This window comes from Notamacropus eugenii, chromosome 3, assembly GCF_028372415.1.
Source record: "Notamacropus eugenii isolate mMacEug1 chromosome 3, mMacEug1.pri_v2, whole genome shotgun sequence".
In the NCBI taxonomy this organism is placed as follows: Eukaryota; Metazoa; Chordata; class Mammalia; order Diprotodontia; family Macropodidae; genus Notamacropus; species Notamacropus eugenii.
In genome coordinates this window covers 51141270-51158268 of record NC_092874.1, presented here as the reverse complement: position 1 = coordinate 51158268, position 16999 = coordinate 51141270, and the positions used below count along the sequence as shown (strand labels likewise).

The 16999-nt window shown below is 36.8% G+C and overlaps 1 protein-coding gene and 1 long non-coding RNA gene across 5 annotated transcripts in view; one reads left to right on the top strand and one right to left on the bottom strand.

The window, feature by feature from the left end:
- Positions 1-16999, bottom strand: part of LOC140530921 (uncharacterized) — a 466876-nt gene that overhangs the window by 91791 nt on the left and 358086 nt on the right. The window lies entirely within an intron of this gene.
- LOC140531019 (A-kinase anchor protein 9-like) overlaps positions 1-16999 on the top strand; it is a 117250-nt gene that overhangs the window by 997 nt on the left and 99254 nt on the right. The window contains 1 exon segment of the mRNA XM_072650221.1: positions 14205-14450. Coding sequence (XP_072506322.1) covers positions 14205-14450 — 246 coding nt within the window.

Here is a 16999-nt window from a genome sequence, read left to right as displayed (position 1 = left end):
GGCTTCAGGGAGGATCGCTCGGCATGTTCCACAGTTGCGGGACAAACTTGGCTCAACAGTGATGTGTTTGGGTTAAAGCGAGCAGACATTTTCATCACTTTAATTTTATTTTTTACCGTGACTTTAAATTGCTTTTCAGAATGGTTGGATCAGATCACAGCTTCTCCAAGGAGCCGTTACAACACTGGTTATTTCTATCTTTTGTTATCTATGCTGGAGATACTTTAGCTGTATCGTACCTGTGGTTGTAAGAATCACTGACCTTGTACTTTAAGGTTTTCAAAGCACTTTACACGTTTGATCTTCACCATCCTGTGCGTGCTATTTTTATTTCATAGATAAGGAAACCCACCCAGAAGTTAAGTGATTTGCTCTTGTTCCTACAGCTAGTAAGTGTTTGAGGCAAAATTTTCACTGTGGATTATTACATAACGGATTTACACTAAACATATTATTGGGAGAAGTGACTTGGTGGTGTAGAAAATAACCTGGAGTCAAGAGAGACGGAGGTGTGAATCTTGCCTCTGTCACTTAGTAGCTGCTGTCCATGGACAATCACTTCTCCTCTTCTGCAAAGTGTGGGGTTAGGGATGATAGTGCCTTTCTTATGGTTTTGTAAGCGTCAAATTAATTAATCCATCCAATGTTTTTTGTAAACTTTAAAGTGCTACAAAAGTATCAGCTATTATTGTAGACAAGATGCAAGTTATAATAATCTCTTTTAAAAAAACATTTCTGAGAATATTTATTGCTCTAAAATGCCTTTGGGCTTTTTTGGATCATATTCAGACCATCTTTATTAAAGATAAGTTTTAGTATTTCATGACTTAAGAGTTTTAAACTGTCATATTAAAGATAATTACTAGTATTTAAGTACTGAAAGGATTCGCGATATGGATATACCTATCATTGATTTGAAATCTCCCTTCCTCCTCTTCTATTTGAGTTGCTGTGGCCTAACCAAATAGTCAGCACCTGGTAGCCCAACCTGCTTCTGCTGTGCCTTTTCAAACTTAACTAGGCAGGTCCTTCAATAAGGAACCATGTCCATACGTTTTTAGCCTTTTCTAAGTCCTGCCAAATTTGCTGGCATAGCTTTCCAGTGTCACTACCGGTATTGTACCTGCCCATATGATTGGCTGGTCCTTTCAAACTGGCCTCCCCCGAGTGAATTCAACAACAGAACCAAGTTTTATCTGTAGACAAATTGGTGTTAATGGTTAAGATTTTAGTGAGTACAGCTTTCACTGAGTCTTCACATTAATACATCTGGGCTCACTTTATTTAGAGTCAAGGCTTGAGTGACTGAATTTATTCAGTTGGGTTTTTTAAGTGCTGGGAGTGAAGAGAACATTCTTAGAAGCCTCTTTATTGCTGCTTCAGTTGCTGCATTCCGAGTTCCTGAGTAGAATGTTTGATGTTTGTGTACAAGTTGAGGGAGCAAGGAGGCTATACCTTCAAAAAACCAATGAAAGAAGATGTGGTTTAGTGAAAGATTGCTGGATTGGGAGCCAGGGACTCGGGATTGGTCAGTCCAGGACACCTTTAATGTCCATGTGACCTTAAGAGAGATAGTTTTTTATTCTCTCTTGTCTGAAGTCCCCTTACCTGTAAAATAAGAGAGGGGAGTTGATTCTTTTGACCTTCAAGGCCATTTATAATTCTAAAGCTTTGATCACATGATCTGATTTTACAAAAATCCTGGTTTGACTTTTAACCTGGAATTTTCTCTACCTTCAATCCAGGTATCATTCTTTAACTGAAAATAAAACCATTCTGAAACAACATAGCTTATTGTTTGGACAGTGATACAGTGTATCATTTTTTTCACAAGGTTCAGAGACTGACAGCATTATAAAGATCATGCAGTCCATACCCCGATCCCAAACCCCACAGATAAGAAACAGAGGTGAGAGAAGTTCAGTGACCTACTCAGGGTCACCCAGGATCAGAGATGAAACTTGAACCCAGGACTCTTTTCGCAAAACTAGAATTATAAATCTTCTGGGTTTTTAAAATTTTTGTCTTTGACAATTCTGCATGAGAAAGGTCAGAACCCCTATTCCTCCTACCTGATTCTGCTTAGAGAAGCTGCATAAGCATGCTGAACAGAGCAGGGTTTAAATGGGAGGAGGGGGCCAGTGTTTGTAGTAGCTGATCTCTAAGGTATCTTGCTTATTATCTGGGTGCCTACAGGAAAGTCACTTAATCACTTTAAGCCTTAGGTTTCTTATATTTAAAGTCTAGATAATAACATTTCTGCTGCTCTCCCTCATGGAGTTGTAAGGACAGGAAACCCTGTATAAATCATAAATTCCTACTATTAGGAATTTAACCTTTCTTTTAGAAGAAAATACTGATATTGCCACGTGGAATTGAAATCTTTTTTTTAATTTTGAAAGACTTTTTTTTTTTGAGAGACTTTTTTTGAGAAAGACTTTTGAAAAGTAATTTTCTGACACTAGTGGTACTTAGGTTGAAAAGAGCAAAAAATGTACTTTATTTTCTAAAATCAATTATTTATAATTGGGCCCTTTGTCTAGAGCCCTAGAAATAAAAAATTTCTTATTAACCTCCAAAAGCAAACAGTTATAACCACATTTTACTCCCTAAACATAGTTATCTTATTTTTATTGATGTCTTTTGGTTTTATATTCCTTTCTAAATCTGTATTTCCCTTGGACCTGTTAGACAATCATTTGTAATAATTATTTTAAAAGAAAGAGAAAGAAAGGCAGTTCTGCAAAACCAACAATCCCTCTTAATTCTAGTGCATTCTCTCTGTTGATTATTTCTCATTTTGCTTTGTATATAGCTTGTTTGTACATATTTATTTGCATATTATTTACCTGATTAGATTGTGAGCTACTTGAGGGCAGGAAGTATCTTTTGTCTTTCTTTATATCTCCACTGCTTAGCACTCTTAGCACCACTGGCACATGGTAGCCATTTAATAAATGTTTATTGACTGACATATGGTATATGCAGTATTCCACACCAAGAGTCCCTTACCTCTTCAAAGAAAGGAAGTAAATATATTTTCTCAATTATTATCTCTCCTCCAGTCTCCCATTATCTTGTATTTATTTTGTCTATCCTACACTGTCCTTAAGGTCAGGGGTGGTTTCATTTTCTTTTAGTATCTCTTGTACAGTGCTATAGCAGTTATTTAATAATGGCTTAATTGATTGATTCTCCAGGGCCAAGTTTGGTCATAATTACTAATATTCAGTTTATTTTTTGTTTTGTTTTGTTTTTCCATCTTCGTTATCATTTATTTCTTTTTTCTAGAACTGTGCTAGCATCATTCTTGATGGTATTATAGAGATGTATTGTTGAGAAAGGCAAAACAAACTGCCCATGCTGCAGAACTAAATGGTTAATTTCTTTTCCTGTCAAAACTATTGCATTATTTTTTCAAAGTAAAAATATTTGCAACTTCATATAAAAAGAGAGCATTATGGTATTTGTGAGCAGAACCAAGTAAAGGTCGGTTTTGTTAAAATCAGCAGTAAATTATTACTGGTGCAAATGCATACTCTGTATTTCATAAAATTCTATTAATTCTCCAGCAAAATCCCACAAACCACAGCAGTACACTAATGTACAGAATTTTATATAACTGACAGTACCTTTTTTCTTAGGAAAAAAATCAATACAGTAACATTAAAACTAAGCTAACATTCTTTTTTGGTGGCCTCATGCTTTTTTGCTTGAATAGTAAGACTGTTAGTCTTTTTTACTAAATGTTCAGCAATAAACAAAATAGTTTTGGCCGGAAATGTCCAGTACCACATTAATACTACATGAAAAGCAGCGAAAAAAATTATATTGGTAATTAAACTGCTCAGTCCCACAAATTCTCAAGTATTGAGCTTATGAGTAAGGAAAAAAATTATAATTTCTGGACCTTGGAAATTAAAGCTACATTATTCTAATGTGAAGAAAGTAACTTTCTTTCAGCATTGTTTTATGCTTGTTTACAAGTACTGAGTGTTATTCAGTTCTTTTTTTTAAAGGTTTCTTTTTTCCCCTTAAATAATATTTTTCCTCAATTACATGTAAAGATAGTTTTCAACATATCTTTTATAAAATTTTGAGTTCCAAATTTTTCTTTCTTCCTTTCCTCTCCCGTCCCCAAGAGAGCAAACAATCTGATATACGTTATACGTGTATAATCCTGTTCAACATTTCCACATTAGTCATGTTGTGGAAGAAGAATCAGAACAAAAGGGAAAAACCACAAGAAAGAAAAAAACAAAAATAAAGTGAAAACAGTATGCTTTCACAGTGTTCTCCTGGTTCTCACTTTACTCAGCATCAGTTCATGTCAAGTCTTTCCTGGTTTTTCTTAAATCTTCTTGCTCATCATTTCTTATAGCACAGTAGACTTCATAGTTCTTTCTCGCATCATGGATAGCATTTTCCATCACAAGTCTTTTGGAATTGTCTTAGATCATTGTATTGTTGAGAAGAGCTAAGTCTCTCATAGTTAATCATCGCACAATGTTGCTGTGTACAATGTTCTCCCAGTTCTGCTCATTTCACTCGGTATCAGTTCATGTGAGTCTTTCCAGGTTTTTCTTAAATCCACCTGCTTATCATTTCTTATAGCACAATAGTATTCCATTACATTCACATACCACAACTTGTTCGCCACTCCCCAGTTGATGGGCATCCCCTCAATTTCTAATTCTTTACCACCACAAAAAGAACTGTTATAAATATTTTTGCATGTGTCTGTCCTTTTCCCATTTTTATGATATCTTTGGGATACAGACTTAGTAAGTGGTATTGCTAGATCAAAGGGTATGCAGAGTTTGATTGCTCTTTGGACATAATTCCAAATACCTCTCCAGAATGGTTAGATCAGTTCACAACTCTGCCAACAATGCATTAGTATTCCAATTTTCCCACAATTTCTCCAACTCCAATTTACCATTTTCTGTTTCTGCCATATTAACCAATCTGATGGGTGTGAGGTGGTACCTCAGAGTTGTTTTAATTTGCATTTCTCTAATCAATAATAATTTAGAGCATTTTTTTCCATATGATTATGGATAGCTTTAATTTATTCCTCTGAAAACTGCATGGTCATATCCTTTGACTTGTAATTTTATAAATCTGTGAGCCTTATTAAGTTCTTCAATTTGAATCAGTTCATTGCCAATAGCAAGGGAAAAATGTGTACAATTTATACCTGTTCTTCATGGCATTGGAGCTTTGTTGGAAAACTATATAAATCTCAAAGGATGAAACTAAGTGAAGGGATAGAATAAGAGGAGAGACTGGAAAGTGGGCTATTTAAATCTTCTTATAGAAGAAGCTCTTAAAGAAGGAACTAGGAATCCAGGAAGGCAAGAAGAACTGAGCAGATAGAAGTGATCTGTTAAAGAGAGGCAGCATGATACAACTGAAGAAGTCTGGATTTGGAGTCAGATGACCTGGCCTCACATGGCAGCTGAGCTACAACTACTCAGGTGACTGTGGGCAAGGAATTTAATCTTTCTGGGTCTCCTCTGTACAGTGAGGAGATTAAATCAGATGACTTTACAGCTGTAGATCTGTCATCCCATAGGAAAGTCAGAATGCAATCCAATAAGGATAGAGTTAACAAGGAGGGTTCCTGTATATGTTAACAATCCCAGTGAAACTGAAAGTTGGATAGTAGAACATTCAAAACAGGAAGTGAACAAGGAATGTATTTGAAGACGAAAGAGTCACAGGGAAAGAGTACGTTATTCCATGAAGCAAAAATCCTTTTTAAAGTTAATGAAATAAAAATAGACTCTTCAAAATATTGTATATATTAAAACAAAACATTATTTTTCTGTTACGCTCTGTCTGCATTTCAGTAGAAATACATGTAATTACATTTTATCTCAAAATGCACAATATGTGAAAAACTCAAATTTATTCTCTTGCCATGAATCATCAGCTATAAGGAATTTCCTTGTTCATTTTATATACTAGTAAAATTCAGTTTAAATTTTCATACCATTAAAGCACCTTATGAAAAGTTAATTTTATTTAAACTTTATTTGCAAATTATAGTTCGCTTCTATTAATTCTGAACTTTTCATGATAGTGTAGTGGAAAAAACACTGGACTTAGAGATAGAAGACTTGGGTTTGAGTTTTGTATTTGCTACCTTATTAACTGTATGACTGAACAAATCAGTTACCTTTCTAAGTTTCCACTTTCGTATCTATAATAAGGAGAAAAAAGTGCTTTCTGAAGTGTGGAGTGTTATATAATTAAACCATCACTACTAACTGTAGCATTGTGCTGTATTGTGCTCCCCTGCTCAGAGTTAGGGAACCTACAGTCTCAGTGCCACATGTGGCCCTCCAAATCCTGAAGCGTGACCCTTTGATGGAATCCACTTCCCTGGTATCATGTTCTAAATTTATAAAATGGATTAAGAGTTGGATTTAAGGTCCCTTCCAACTCTGAAAGTCTGTATATGAAATGCTACAGTAATTGTCAGATACAGAGAGCACTGAGATAGGTTTCGGGGACTTGAATTCTGGTCCATATTTTTTATGGTTTAATGATCATGGACCCTTTGAAGACCTCTAGTGAAAGGGAATCCACTACCTAAGAGCTACCCCATTCTACTTGGGGGCAGGTAAATTATTAGGATGTTGTTCCTCACAGCAATCCTAAATTTGCCTCTTTGCAACCTCTCCTCATAGTTATTTTACTTGGCTCTGAGATCATTCTCATGAATATATCCTGTTTGCATGTAGTTGATAGTATTGTGTGTCTCATTAGAATATGAGCTCCATGAAGGCACGATCACTTAACTGTGGACTTCAGCTGCTCCGGCTTTTAGAGGCTGGATTGTACAGTGGATAGGTACTGGACTTGGAAGTCAGAGAGGCCTTAGTTCTAATCTCAACTATGATACTTTTGTCCATGGGCAAATTACTTAACCATTTTTGGTCTCATTGTACCCATGCATAAATTGGGGTGATAATAGAGACCAGGCTCAGAGGGTTGCAGTGGAACTTGAATGAGATGAATAGATTGCAAATTTTATATATTTTATATTTAGAAAGATCACTTTGATAGTTGAGTGGAGGGTGGACTGGAGTGTGAGGCAAGATGAGGCAGGGAGATGAACCAGAAGGCTGTTAACACTAATCTAGGCATGAAGTGGTAAAGGTTAGGACCCAGGGTGGTAGCAGTGTCAGAAGAAAGAGGAGAGTTTATATATAGAAAGAGACATTGTGAAGGTAGAATTGACAGGACTTACCTACAGATTAAATATGAGAAGGTGAAAGAGAAGTCACCGATGACACCTAGGTTGTGACACTGCCACTACCCTCTTCCTCCTCCTTTGCCTCTTCCACTCTTACCCCCCTTTTACTTCTTGGTGTTTCAGTGATAGATATTTCCAAAACAGGTCCATCCACTTCTCTTCTTATGTGACTCCATGTTGTCTTGACCTTGTATGGAGGCTTGAGGATCTCTGGATGCCGTGGTGTGTTCATTGATCGTCACTAGTTCTCAGTACATGACTCTGTTCATTGCTTTTAGGTTTGCCCATTGTTACTTTTTTGGAGACTATGATGTTACACAAATCAAAGCTGTATATCACCAGAATAATATTAATGTCAAAAATGTAAGCCTTTTTTCCCCAGAGAATGGCTTAGAATCATTAAAAAAAATGTCACCCAGTTTCCCAAAAGCATTTTAGCCCAAGATCTGAATTTGAATCCTACCTCAGATACTTATTAGCAATTTTCTCATCCATGAAATGGGGATGATAATGGCAGTGCACTTACAGGATTGTTGTAAACATTAAAAGAAATAGTCAACCTAAGGTGTTCTGCCAACCTTAGGGTTGGCTTCTTGTTAAGACTGGCTTTGTTTAATTTCCTGGCTATCTCACCAGGTTCCTGATGCCACCCTGACTAGAAACCAAGACCTGGCCCACTTAATGCTTCTAAAAGGGGAACCTGTGGGCCATCCTTGCATTGTTAACTTCTTTTGCCTTCTGGATTAATTTGTAGTGAGAATGTTAAAAATGGTATTTTGTTCCTTCAGTTCCATTTGTTAGTCATCGAACAAAGATCTCACAACCTTTCAGTCACCCTTGAAACTTGACTGCCCCTCACTTCCCATACCAGTCAGTTCCTCAGTCTTGCGAGTTCTCCACAGAGTCTTTCTCATCAGTCTCCTTTCTACATAGGGAGCCACCACCCGTGTTCAGGTCCTCATAGTTTCTATCCTGGAGTATTTCAATAGCCTTCCCATCGGTCTTGTTGCCCCAAGTCCTTCCCCTCTCTAATCCATCATCTGCACAGACATCAGGGATGTTCCTGAAATGTAGGTCTAATTATTGTCCTTCCTCTATTTTAAAATACCTCACTATTGCCTCTACTATCAAATGTAAATTCTTCTGCTAGGTATTTAAAATTCTGTGTTACCTGGCTCCAACCCTCATTTCCAGACTTATTGTATATTATATCACTTGATACGTGCTACATTTTAGCCAAAATGGCCTCCTTGCTGTGGGAAATCCCATCTCCTATGTCTGTGCCTCTGCACTGGCTGAGCTGCCTCACTTGACCTTGTCAAATCCCTAACTTCTTCTGGACCTTATGCTCAAGTGCCATGTCCTACATGAAGCCTTTCCTGTTCCCTCAAACTGTTCCTCTCTTACCCTCCGCTCCAAAAGTACATTTACTTTATGAACATTTGGTATTTGTGTGCATTTTTCAAAAATGTGATTCTTAGCACCCTTGGCCCCCTTTCTATTACTTTTGAAGCAGAAGTGGTATTAGGTAGGACTGGAACCATTTTATATTTTTCTTTGTTTTATTAATTGCTATGACTGAAGAATTAATCACCAAGTGGCTAGCTACTGGTGATGAACTTCTCTTTACTTCACTAGTTGGACCTTGTAAAGTAGACACATCTTGTTGCTGGGCCACTCAAATCCTTCTTTGTAGGGCCTGAAGGCTGCTACGGGCCTGCTGAGCCTGGTCTCTGCTTTCTTAGCCTTCAAGAACCTAGGATTACATGCTCAACTGAGTTAATCTGTCCTAATGTCCAAATGACCTTGAGAATATTTCTGAGTATGAACACAGACAGGTATCAATAATGTATTTATCCTTATTGTGAGGTTTTCTTGTTTCATTATTCTGAGGGCTCTTTTAAAGATATGCATAACTATCTTATGATAGTGCCACAGTTGGCTACTTTTTTGAGATTAAATATTGAATGGGCCAAATGGGTCAAATGAAGTTTAGACTAGTTCAACAACATACAAGTGAGGTAACTGGTCTTGCACCTGTTCCTTTGAGCTACTTTTAGGATTTTTTTTTTGAAGTTTAGTGTGATTGATAAGAAGTGACATGTATTCTTATACCTGACTGGCCCGCCTTCCATGAAAAGGTCTTTTCAGTTGTCCAAAGGGGCAACTTTTTCTTGATCCTTTCAGAAGGGCCTCTTTTCCACTCCATGTATGTCCAAGGTGAATTTGTAGCCATTCGGTTCCACCTTCCTCTAACACTTGAAGTAAGCCCTTCTGATGCACTCTTTTAGGATGCAAAGAGGTCCTCTTATCTTTTCATTTCTCTTACATCTCCTCTCTTCTCTGAGGCTGCAGGGCAGGATTGTTCTTTAACCTGAGTCCCAGCTTCAGGGATAACCAAGAGGGAGGACAGAACTTTTAACTCCCAACAACTTGTGACTCAGAGTGAGCAAGGCAAGACCTCACTAAACATATAATTATTTTGAAATTTGTATTCTGACTTAAATTTGGATTCTTAACTGCACTGTCCTGAAAGAAAAGGTGGTCTGGATCAGAGGATAGTTTTTATAAGTTGTAAGCTACTAGAAGCACTCTTGCCCTGTAACCTTTATTTTTCATTAGTTTGGCTCATCACTGCTTCTTTCAGATTTCATGCTACTATCATTTTTCCTTATTTACTGGGGTCCCCAAATCCCCAGCCCTCAGACAGCTAGAAAAGTACAGGTTTCCTTCACCTTACTCAGTTCCATAGTAAGAACATGTCGACCTTTTAAGTATCTAAAGAGAATTTCCTGTGAAGCACTACAGTCCATCTCATCTTCCTCTAGTATTCTGTCCTCACAGGTAGAAAAAAGATCGGAATTCTCATAGCCTTCTTCCCAGAATATCTGCTTACTCTCCTAAGGCCCTTTCTGCTTAAAATTCTTTTTTGAGTTGGGCTTTTCCATTCATTCATTTCTGATTCTATGGCCATAGAATCAGTTGGCCATAGCTGCCCAGAATAAATGTGTGGAATCTGCTTGGCTAGTTCTTCATATGCTCAGAAATTATCCTTCTGTGCCAGTGCCTATGTCATGGGAAAGCCGGTGATACTAGCCCTCCATCCCCAAAATCCATAGTTTTCTTAGAAAGAAATGCTCTACTTTGTCTAGGCTCCACATCAGTCTCCTCTCGTTTCTTGCCCCTCTTGTCTGGAACTTCACATTCTCTGACTGCTGCCTAGCTTCCTTTGAGCCTTTGTAGGCCCTCTCCAGTGCCCCTCCCTTCTGTGGCCAGACTTTGTCTATCCTTGCCCTGGCACTGTGGTCTCTGACCAGACTTTGCCACTTTCTGCTCTTGTTTGGCACCCCCCCACACTCCGCCTTGAGTTTCCATTCTCTCTCTCCAATATCTTCCCAAAGCTTGCTCACCTTCATTCTCCTTTCCCCTGACTTGTCACTGCTGTCTACAAACATGCCTTAACTTTCATTTCACACTTCCCTTCCTTCCTTTCTTCCCCGACCCCTTTCAGTGTCAGGCTCCAGAAAAAGGTATCTTCATTTTCTGCCTCTGCTTCTTCACTCCCTTTACTGAAACTGCCCTTTCAAAAAGTCACCAGTGGCAGTTTAACTTAAATCAGATGTCCTTTTTCAGTCCTCAACCTTCTGTACCTCTTTACAGCTACTGCTCTTCACAAAAAAAAATTTTTTAATGTAGTTTTAAAATTGACCTACCTTTTACTTGAGGGGTAGTGTGGCATAGTAGATAGGGCACTAGATTTAGGTACCCCTAAAGGAAGAGGTCTTGAAGAAGAGTATTTCGAAAAGCCTTTGCATTTGAGTCTGTGCTCTCCCCTTTTCTTACTCCTGTTCTTTATTAGCTCTGTCCTCTTGTGCAGTATTAATTTTTATTATTTTCTGTCCTTTCTTGTCCCCCAAGCTTTCCATTACTCTACTGTCATCCCCTCACTTTCTTGGACCTTGAAGCTAGTCTTATTTATAGGCCTCAACTCCCTGTGGTTATGAGATTCTCCCAGGACACTACCATGGAGTTAACTTTAGAAACTGCATACCTAACGTATAGCAGCCACAAGGGTTGCAGGGATGGTGGTGGTAGCAGGATAGCTGCCCCTCGGAAACCTCTATGCCATCTTCCCATGATTTCTTCATTTGTAGATTTGATCTGTATACCTCCTATGCTTTCATCCTAACCATTTATTTTTTTAAACAATGTTAAATAGCATGGGGCCAGTCACAGATCTCTAGATGCTCTACTGTGGACCTTTTTCTAGGCTGATAGCCATTCAGCCAGTTGTGAAACCTGTCAGAGGTTCTTAACCTTTTTTGTATCTTGACCCCCCTGACAGTCTGGTGAAACCTACATATCTTTTCAAAATAATGTTTTTAAATGCATACAAGAAAATACAAAGGATTACAAGAAAATCAATTACATTGAAATACACCATTCAAAATATTTACAAAACAAATTCTTTGACTCCAGATTAAGAACCCTTGGTGTAAATGTACTCTTATTTAGCTCATTTCTTTCCATTTTGTCTACAAGAAGGCATGAAAGATATCCAAGGTCTCACCTCAGAGATCATTCTTCTTGATATTTAAACAGAAATATCTCCATTCCCTCTTAAAGTATTCAGAGTTGAAATCTTAGAGACAGAAATTTTCTTGCTATGAGTCCCAATTTTGCCCAAAGCTAGTCAGACAAAGAAAACAAGTTTAAATTTGTAAAAGAAATTATTCTCAAGTAAAAAGGACTTCTATACAGGGATTTGTAAAACCTCATGATTAGTGTGCCTGAGCCCTAAAAGGTAAATCGGTCAGAAAAAAAGATTGTCCATAAGGCAGGCTGAAGCCACACTTATGCTTTCATCTTACCTTCTAAGGTAAGTAATTCCCCTTTAACTATTTCATTTCTTTTCAAATGATGATGAAGTTCTTACAAGAAAAAGGTAACCTTTTCCACACTGAGTCAGACCTGTGTTCCAAATAGCCCCGGAATTTTGACAAAGGCATCATAGGCCATGTCCTGGAAGGTCATGATCATCTCATATGACATCATCTAATTTACCAAGGACATGTCCTAAAAATCCAATTTCATTACTTCAGGGATCTGTAATTTTGTTGGTGATGATACTCTCTCATGGACACACATCAAATCCCCAGCCCCTGCTTTCCCTCTTCCTCTTCATATCTTAGGAGAAACTCTTTTGTGTTGCTGTGGGACAAAACTTGCTCTTCCTCCTGGTAACTTTGTGGTGGGCCATTGGGGTCATGGGGCCATTCTTAAAGCATTTCCAGGTTGCTGAAAAACTTGAGGCCTTCAGAAATCCATGGTCACTTATATGCAAAGCTCAACATTTCTTCTAATTTTAGTATCCTCTTAAATAGTCATTTGCACTGAAGATGTTTCAACATAAAATTTTAAAATCCTTGATTTAAATATCTTCAGTTGCAGTCATTGTGTGAAAGTAAGGTATGCCTAGAGATGCTACAGCAGTACTTAACTGGAGAAGAACCGCAAAATTTATTTTTGTGAAGTCAGTTCCTGCAGTTATATTATAATTTCAGCTGTGTTATCTCTGCTTCAGGTGACGTTTTCGTTGGTAATGCCTCCTCTAACATTTTCTCTTCGAGTTTTTGTGTCTGTGTGTAATAGTTAATGATCCACAGTTACATGTAACTGGGAAGTATGAAAGGATCTTTGCAGCTAAATCCCTTTATAAAGAGAATTGGTTCCTAAACTTGTTTCATAAGTCATCTCTTCTGTGTCTTCAGTTTTCCTAAAGTGGGGCCTGGAGCTTGAGTTATATATAACCCTGTCCATTTATGTCCTTGTTACCACTCTTGAAACCCTGAGTTTAGCCATCATTTGAATACTTCACCCTCACAAGGGAATAAGATGGAATGGTTTCAATAACAAGTCATACTTTTCCCTGGCTCTCTTTTGGGGAGCTTAACAATTGGTGAAATGTTCTTTGTTAGTTAGCTGCTTTCTCTGGATTTCCCTCTTCCGGGGCTGTTCTTTCTCATTTTACCACTAGATCATCTTCTGCCTCCTGCTTGCTAAGCATGGGTATACCCCAAGGTATACTTATTATATCTACTAAGTCTTGTTGATGAATTGATTGGTCTTTAAAGCCTGCTTATGGTGTAACTTCTAGGCACCTTTTGCATTTTCCTTACATGATTCATTTTTGCCAAACTCATGTATGTACTTTTTCCCTGAACCTCTGTTACTCTACTTTTGCACAGGCCTAGTCATACAATACTTGCTGATTCATCTCTGATGCTTAGAATCCTTAACTTCCCCAAGGTATAGCTTAGGCACCACCTCCTACAAAAAGGAAGGTTTTCTTGATTCCTCGAATCTTAGCATTCTCTCCCTTCTCAAATTAGTTTGTATACATATTAAGCTTCTTGAGAACAGGGAATATTTTTCATTTTTTTTTGGTGTCCTCCATCCCCATCCCATCTCCATGTGCCTTGGACATAGTAGATACCTAAGTGCTTGTCGAGTCGAATTATATATTGAATTATTTTAAAATGTAGTGTTGATTTTGTGCTTTGACTTAATAGATTTTAAAAGTATGCTTCCCAAAATTTTATCCTTGAGTGGGCCTACATTAAATTGCAACACTACATTATAACATATGCTTATTAAGCTCCTACTGTGTACAGATCACTGTGCTAGTTATTGAGTGTAGTGTGAAATCTTTGACTGTCAAAAATTTATTATTTATTATTTCAGTTTATTTGTAATTGATTAAGCTTATGTTGAAATTCATTCAGAATATATATTTTTAATTTTGTAGCATTTTAATATCTTAATATCATTATTTTGATCCTTTAAGAAGTGAGTCAGAAGCTTTTATATGATAGAACTTATTGGCAATAAAATAGGAAATTTTCCAAATTAATTCTTTTTTTTTTTTTTAATGTAGCTTGCCCAGTATCAGCTAAAGAAAGCTCGGGCTGAGGCACAGAATTCTTCCAAACAGCAGAAAGGGAAGAAAAAGCCATCAGCTAAAAAATGTGAAGAATCTTCACATACTTCTAGTATTGATCAGTCACAGAGTGATGAGTTGTACATGACTAGTTCTCAGAGAGGAGCATCAGTGACTCCTGATATAACGAGAACTTTACATACTGGAGAAATAATCAAACATGACCAGTCCTACACTATTGAAGTAAGTATCCAGATTGAAAAAGATTTTTGAATGAAACTTTTGTAATGATAACAACAGTAACATCCCTTATTCATTTTGGTACCATTTAATATTTTCTTTATTTCTTTAATTTCACAAGTGGTCATACTTAAAAATGAGTGTCCTTCTCTGTAAAATACAAACACACGTTGGATTTTTTGTCTTTTCAACTTTTATTGATGTTTTTTGTTTTTATTACATAACATTCATTTTTCAGATAAGCTAAATACACAGATATTCTTTTGTTGAAAATAGCTGCAAAACAACTAATGGTGGAAAATGAAGTTTTTTTAAAAAGTAGTTCAAGATCGTAAATATAATAGAAAACCAGTAAAGTTGTTTGCATCTATAAAGTTGCTTGTAGATTTTTTGTATTTTACAATAGGAGATGGATGGAGTTAGAAATAATTATTTCAATATGATAAAGTGTCCTATATACTTTTTTAAAAGGAATAATAGTGTTTCTTTTGCTTGGAAAAGAAAGAAATGCAATTTTATAAGGTGGGAAGGGGAGTTTTTGAGGGACAGAAGATTCAGAGAATTCAAGTTCAACTTCTAGGTCTGGGAGCTAGGGTAAGTCACTTAACTTGTCTGAGCTTCCACTTTCTTATCTTTAAAATTAAGAGCTTAATAACCCTAATAATCTGTAAGGTCACTTTCACCTCTGAATTCCTTGCTTCTTTGATCCCGTTTGGATATTCATATTTCTTACGTAAGCAATACCTGTACTTTCTTTTAAAAATGTTTTGCTTTTTACTATGAAAAGTTATCAGCAAGCATTTAAATATGCAAATGAGAACAAAAAAGTTGATTATACACAAAGCCTTGAACTCCTGTTATATACATTGTTTTTTAAAGAGATATATTAAATTCATATCTAAAATGATAACAAAATCATTCTGTGACTCTTTCTGAACTGTTTTTGGTCTTTTTCTGTGTTAATGTACTTTTCATCTGACTACTTTTGGGAAATGCCTCTGGTCCTCACTGAAACAGTCATCATAAAAATAAATGGCCCAATTCTGGTTGGTTCCCTTTTTATCTGCTTATTCAAGGACATTATAGGCTAGTGGTTACTTAGAATGGAAAGGAAGACACCTAAGTAGTTTTATACAGAGTTGGCATCATATTTTCCCATCTGGGTGTAGCATGAGGCTTGTTGTCAGGGTCATGTACCTACTACACTTACCTCAACTGTGGACAAATAGTGTTTAGACCTGACGTCTTTTTCAAATTAGTCTGAGAGATACAAATTTATAACTCATTTATCTATATTAGATCCATTGGAGAAATTAAATTTCTTAAGTTGACGTTTTATTAACTTGATAAAATTGTAACATCTTTTTACATTTAAGTAGCAATTGAACTAATTTTGCAATAATTTGGATTGCTTAATAGCCTTAATAAGGTTTAAAAAAACAAAATTTAATAGCTAACTAATTAGCATTTTCATTAAATGAAATAGCATATCTCCTTTCACCCATTGTCATATTTTGAGTATGTTTGTAGGTGTAGCTACAAAAACTTGCGTGTGAGAAGAATTTTCCTTGTTCCACTTTTCAGTATCTGGAGCAAAGGCTCTCAAACTTTGTGTTGTCTCAGAGTGCTCTCTAGGCCAGAAGAAATACCCAGTACTTATTAAGTATTTGTATTGCGTATTAAGTACTTAGTTCCAAACAACTTCATAAGTATTCCTATCCTAACAACTTAGTAATAACTATTTGAAAAAATAATGCACATAAAGTGAAAAAAAAAGTTTTTTTATTTTGTTCTTAAATTACCATAGTTACTTCAAAGTGGGATGTGTATACTTTTTAGGCACAATTTCTTAAACATTGGAATTAGATTTAACACCACCATCCTCATTTCCTGTGGTGTTTGTGTCCATGTTTCCCTCAGAATTTTAAAATTTCACCGGGTTGCTATGGTGTCAGCAAAATTTGAGAATCAGGTATCTAGGGTGTTATCTTTGGAGGTAAAACAGAACACTAACGCAGACTTCTTCCAGGATGTATGGTATCAAAGGAGTTATATTTTCCTCCTGATTCAGAGGATAATCGGGGGAATTTTAGTCTGGAATGCAGAATACTGTAACAAGAAAAAAAAAGAGAGAGGGCACAGGGTGAGCTGAATATGAAGGGGTGATATCTAAAAAAGAAAATTCAGAGTTGCGAGGAATGTACTGGGAAAAAGAGAAAGGGAGAGCTACAGTATAGAAAATCATCTCACATAAAAGAGACAAGAAAGAACTTTTACAATGGAGGGAATGAAGGGGAAAGTGAGAGGGAATAAGTGAGCCTTACTTTCATCGGATTTGGCTTCAGGAAGGAATAATGTACATGCTCAGATGGGTATGGAAGTTTATCTTACCATATAGTAAAGTAGGGGGGAAGGAGAGAAGGGAGGGGTATAATAGAAGGGTTTGCAGACTAGGGAAAGTGAAAATTAGAAGCAAACACTTTGGTAGAGGGACAGGTGAAGGGAGAGAATAGAATAAATGGAGGGCAGGACAGGATAGAGGGAAATATAGT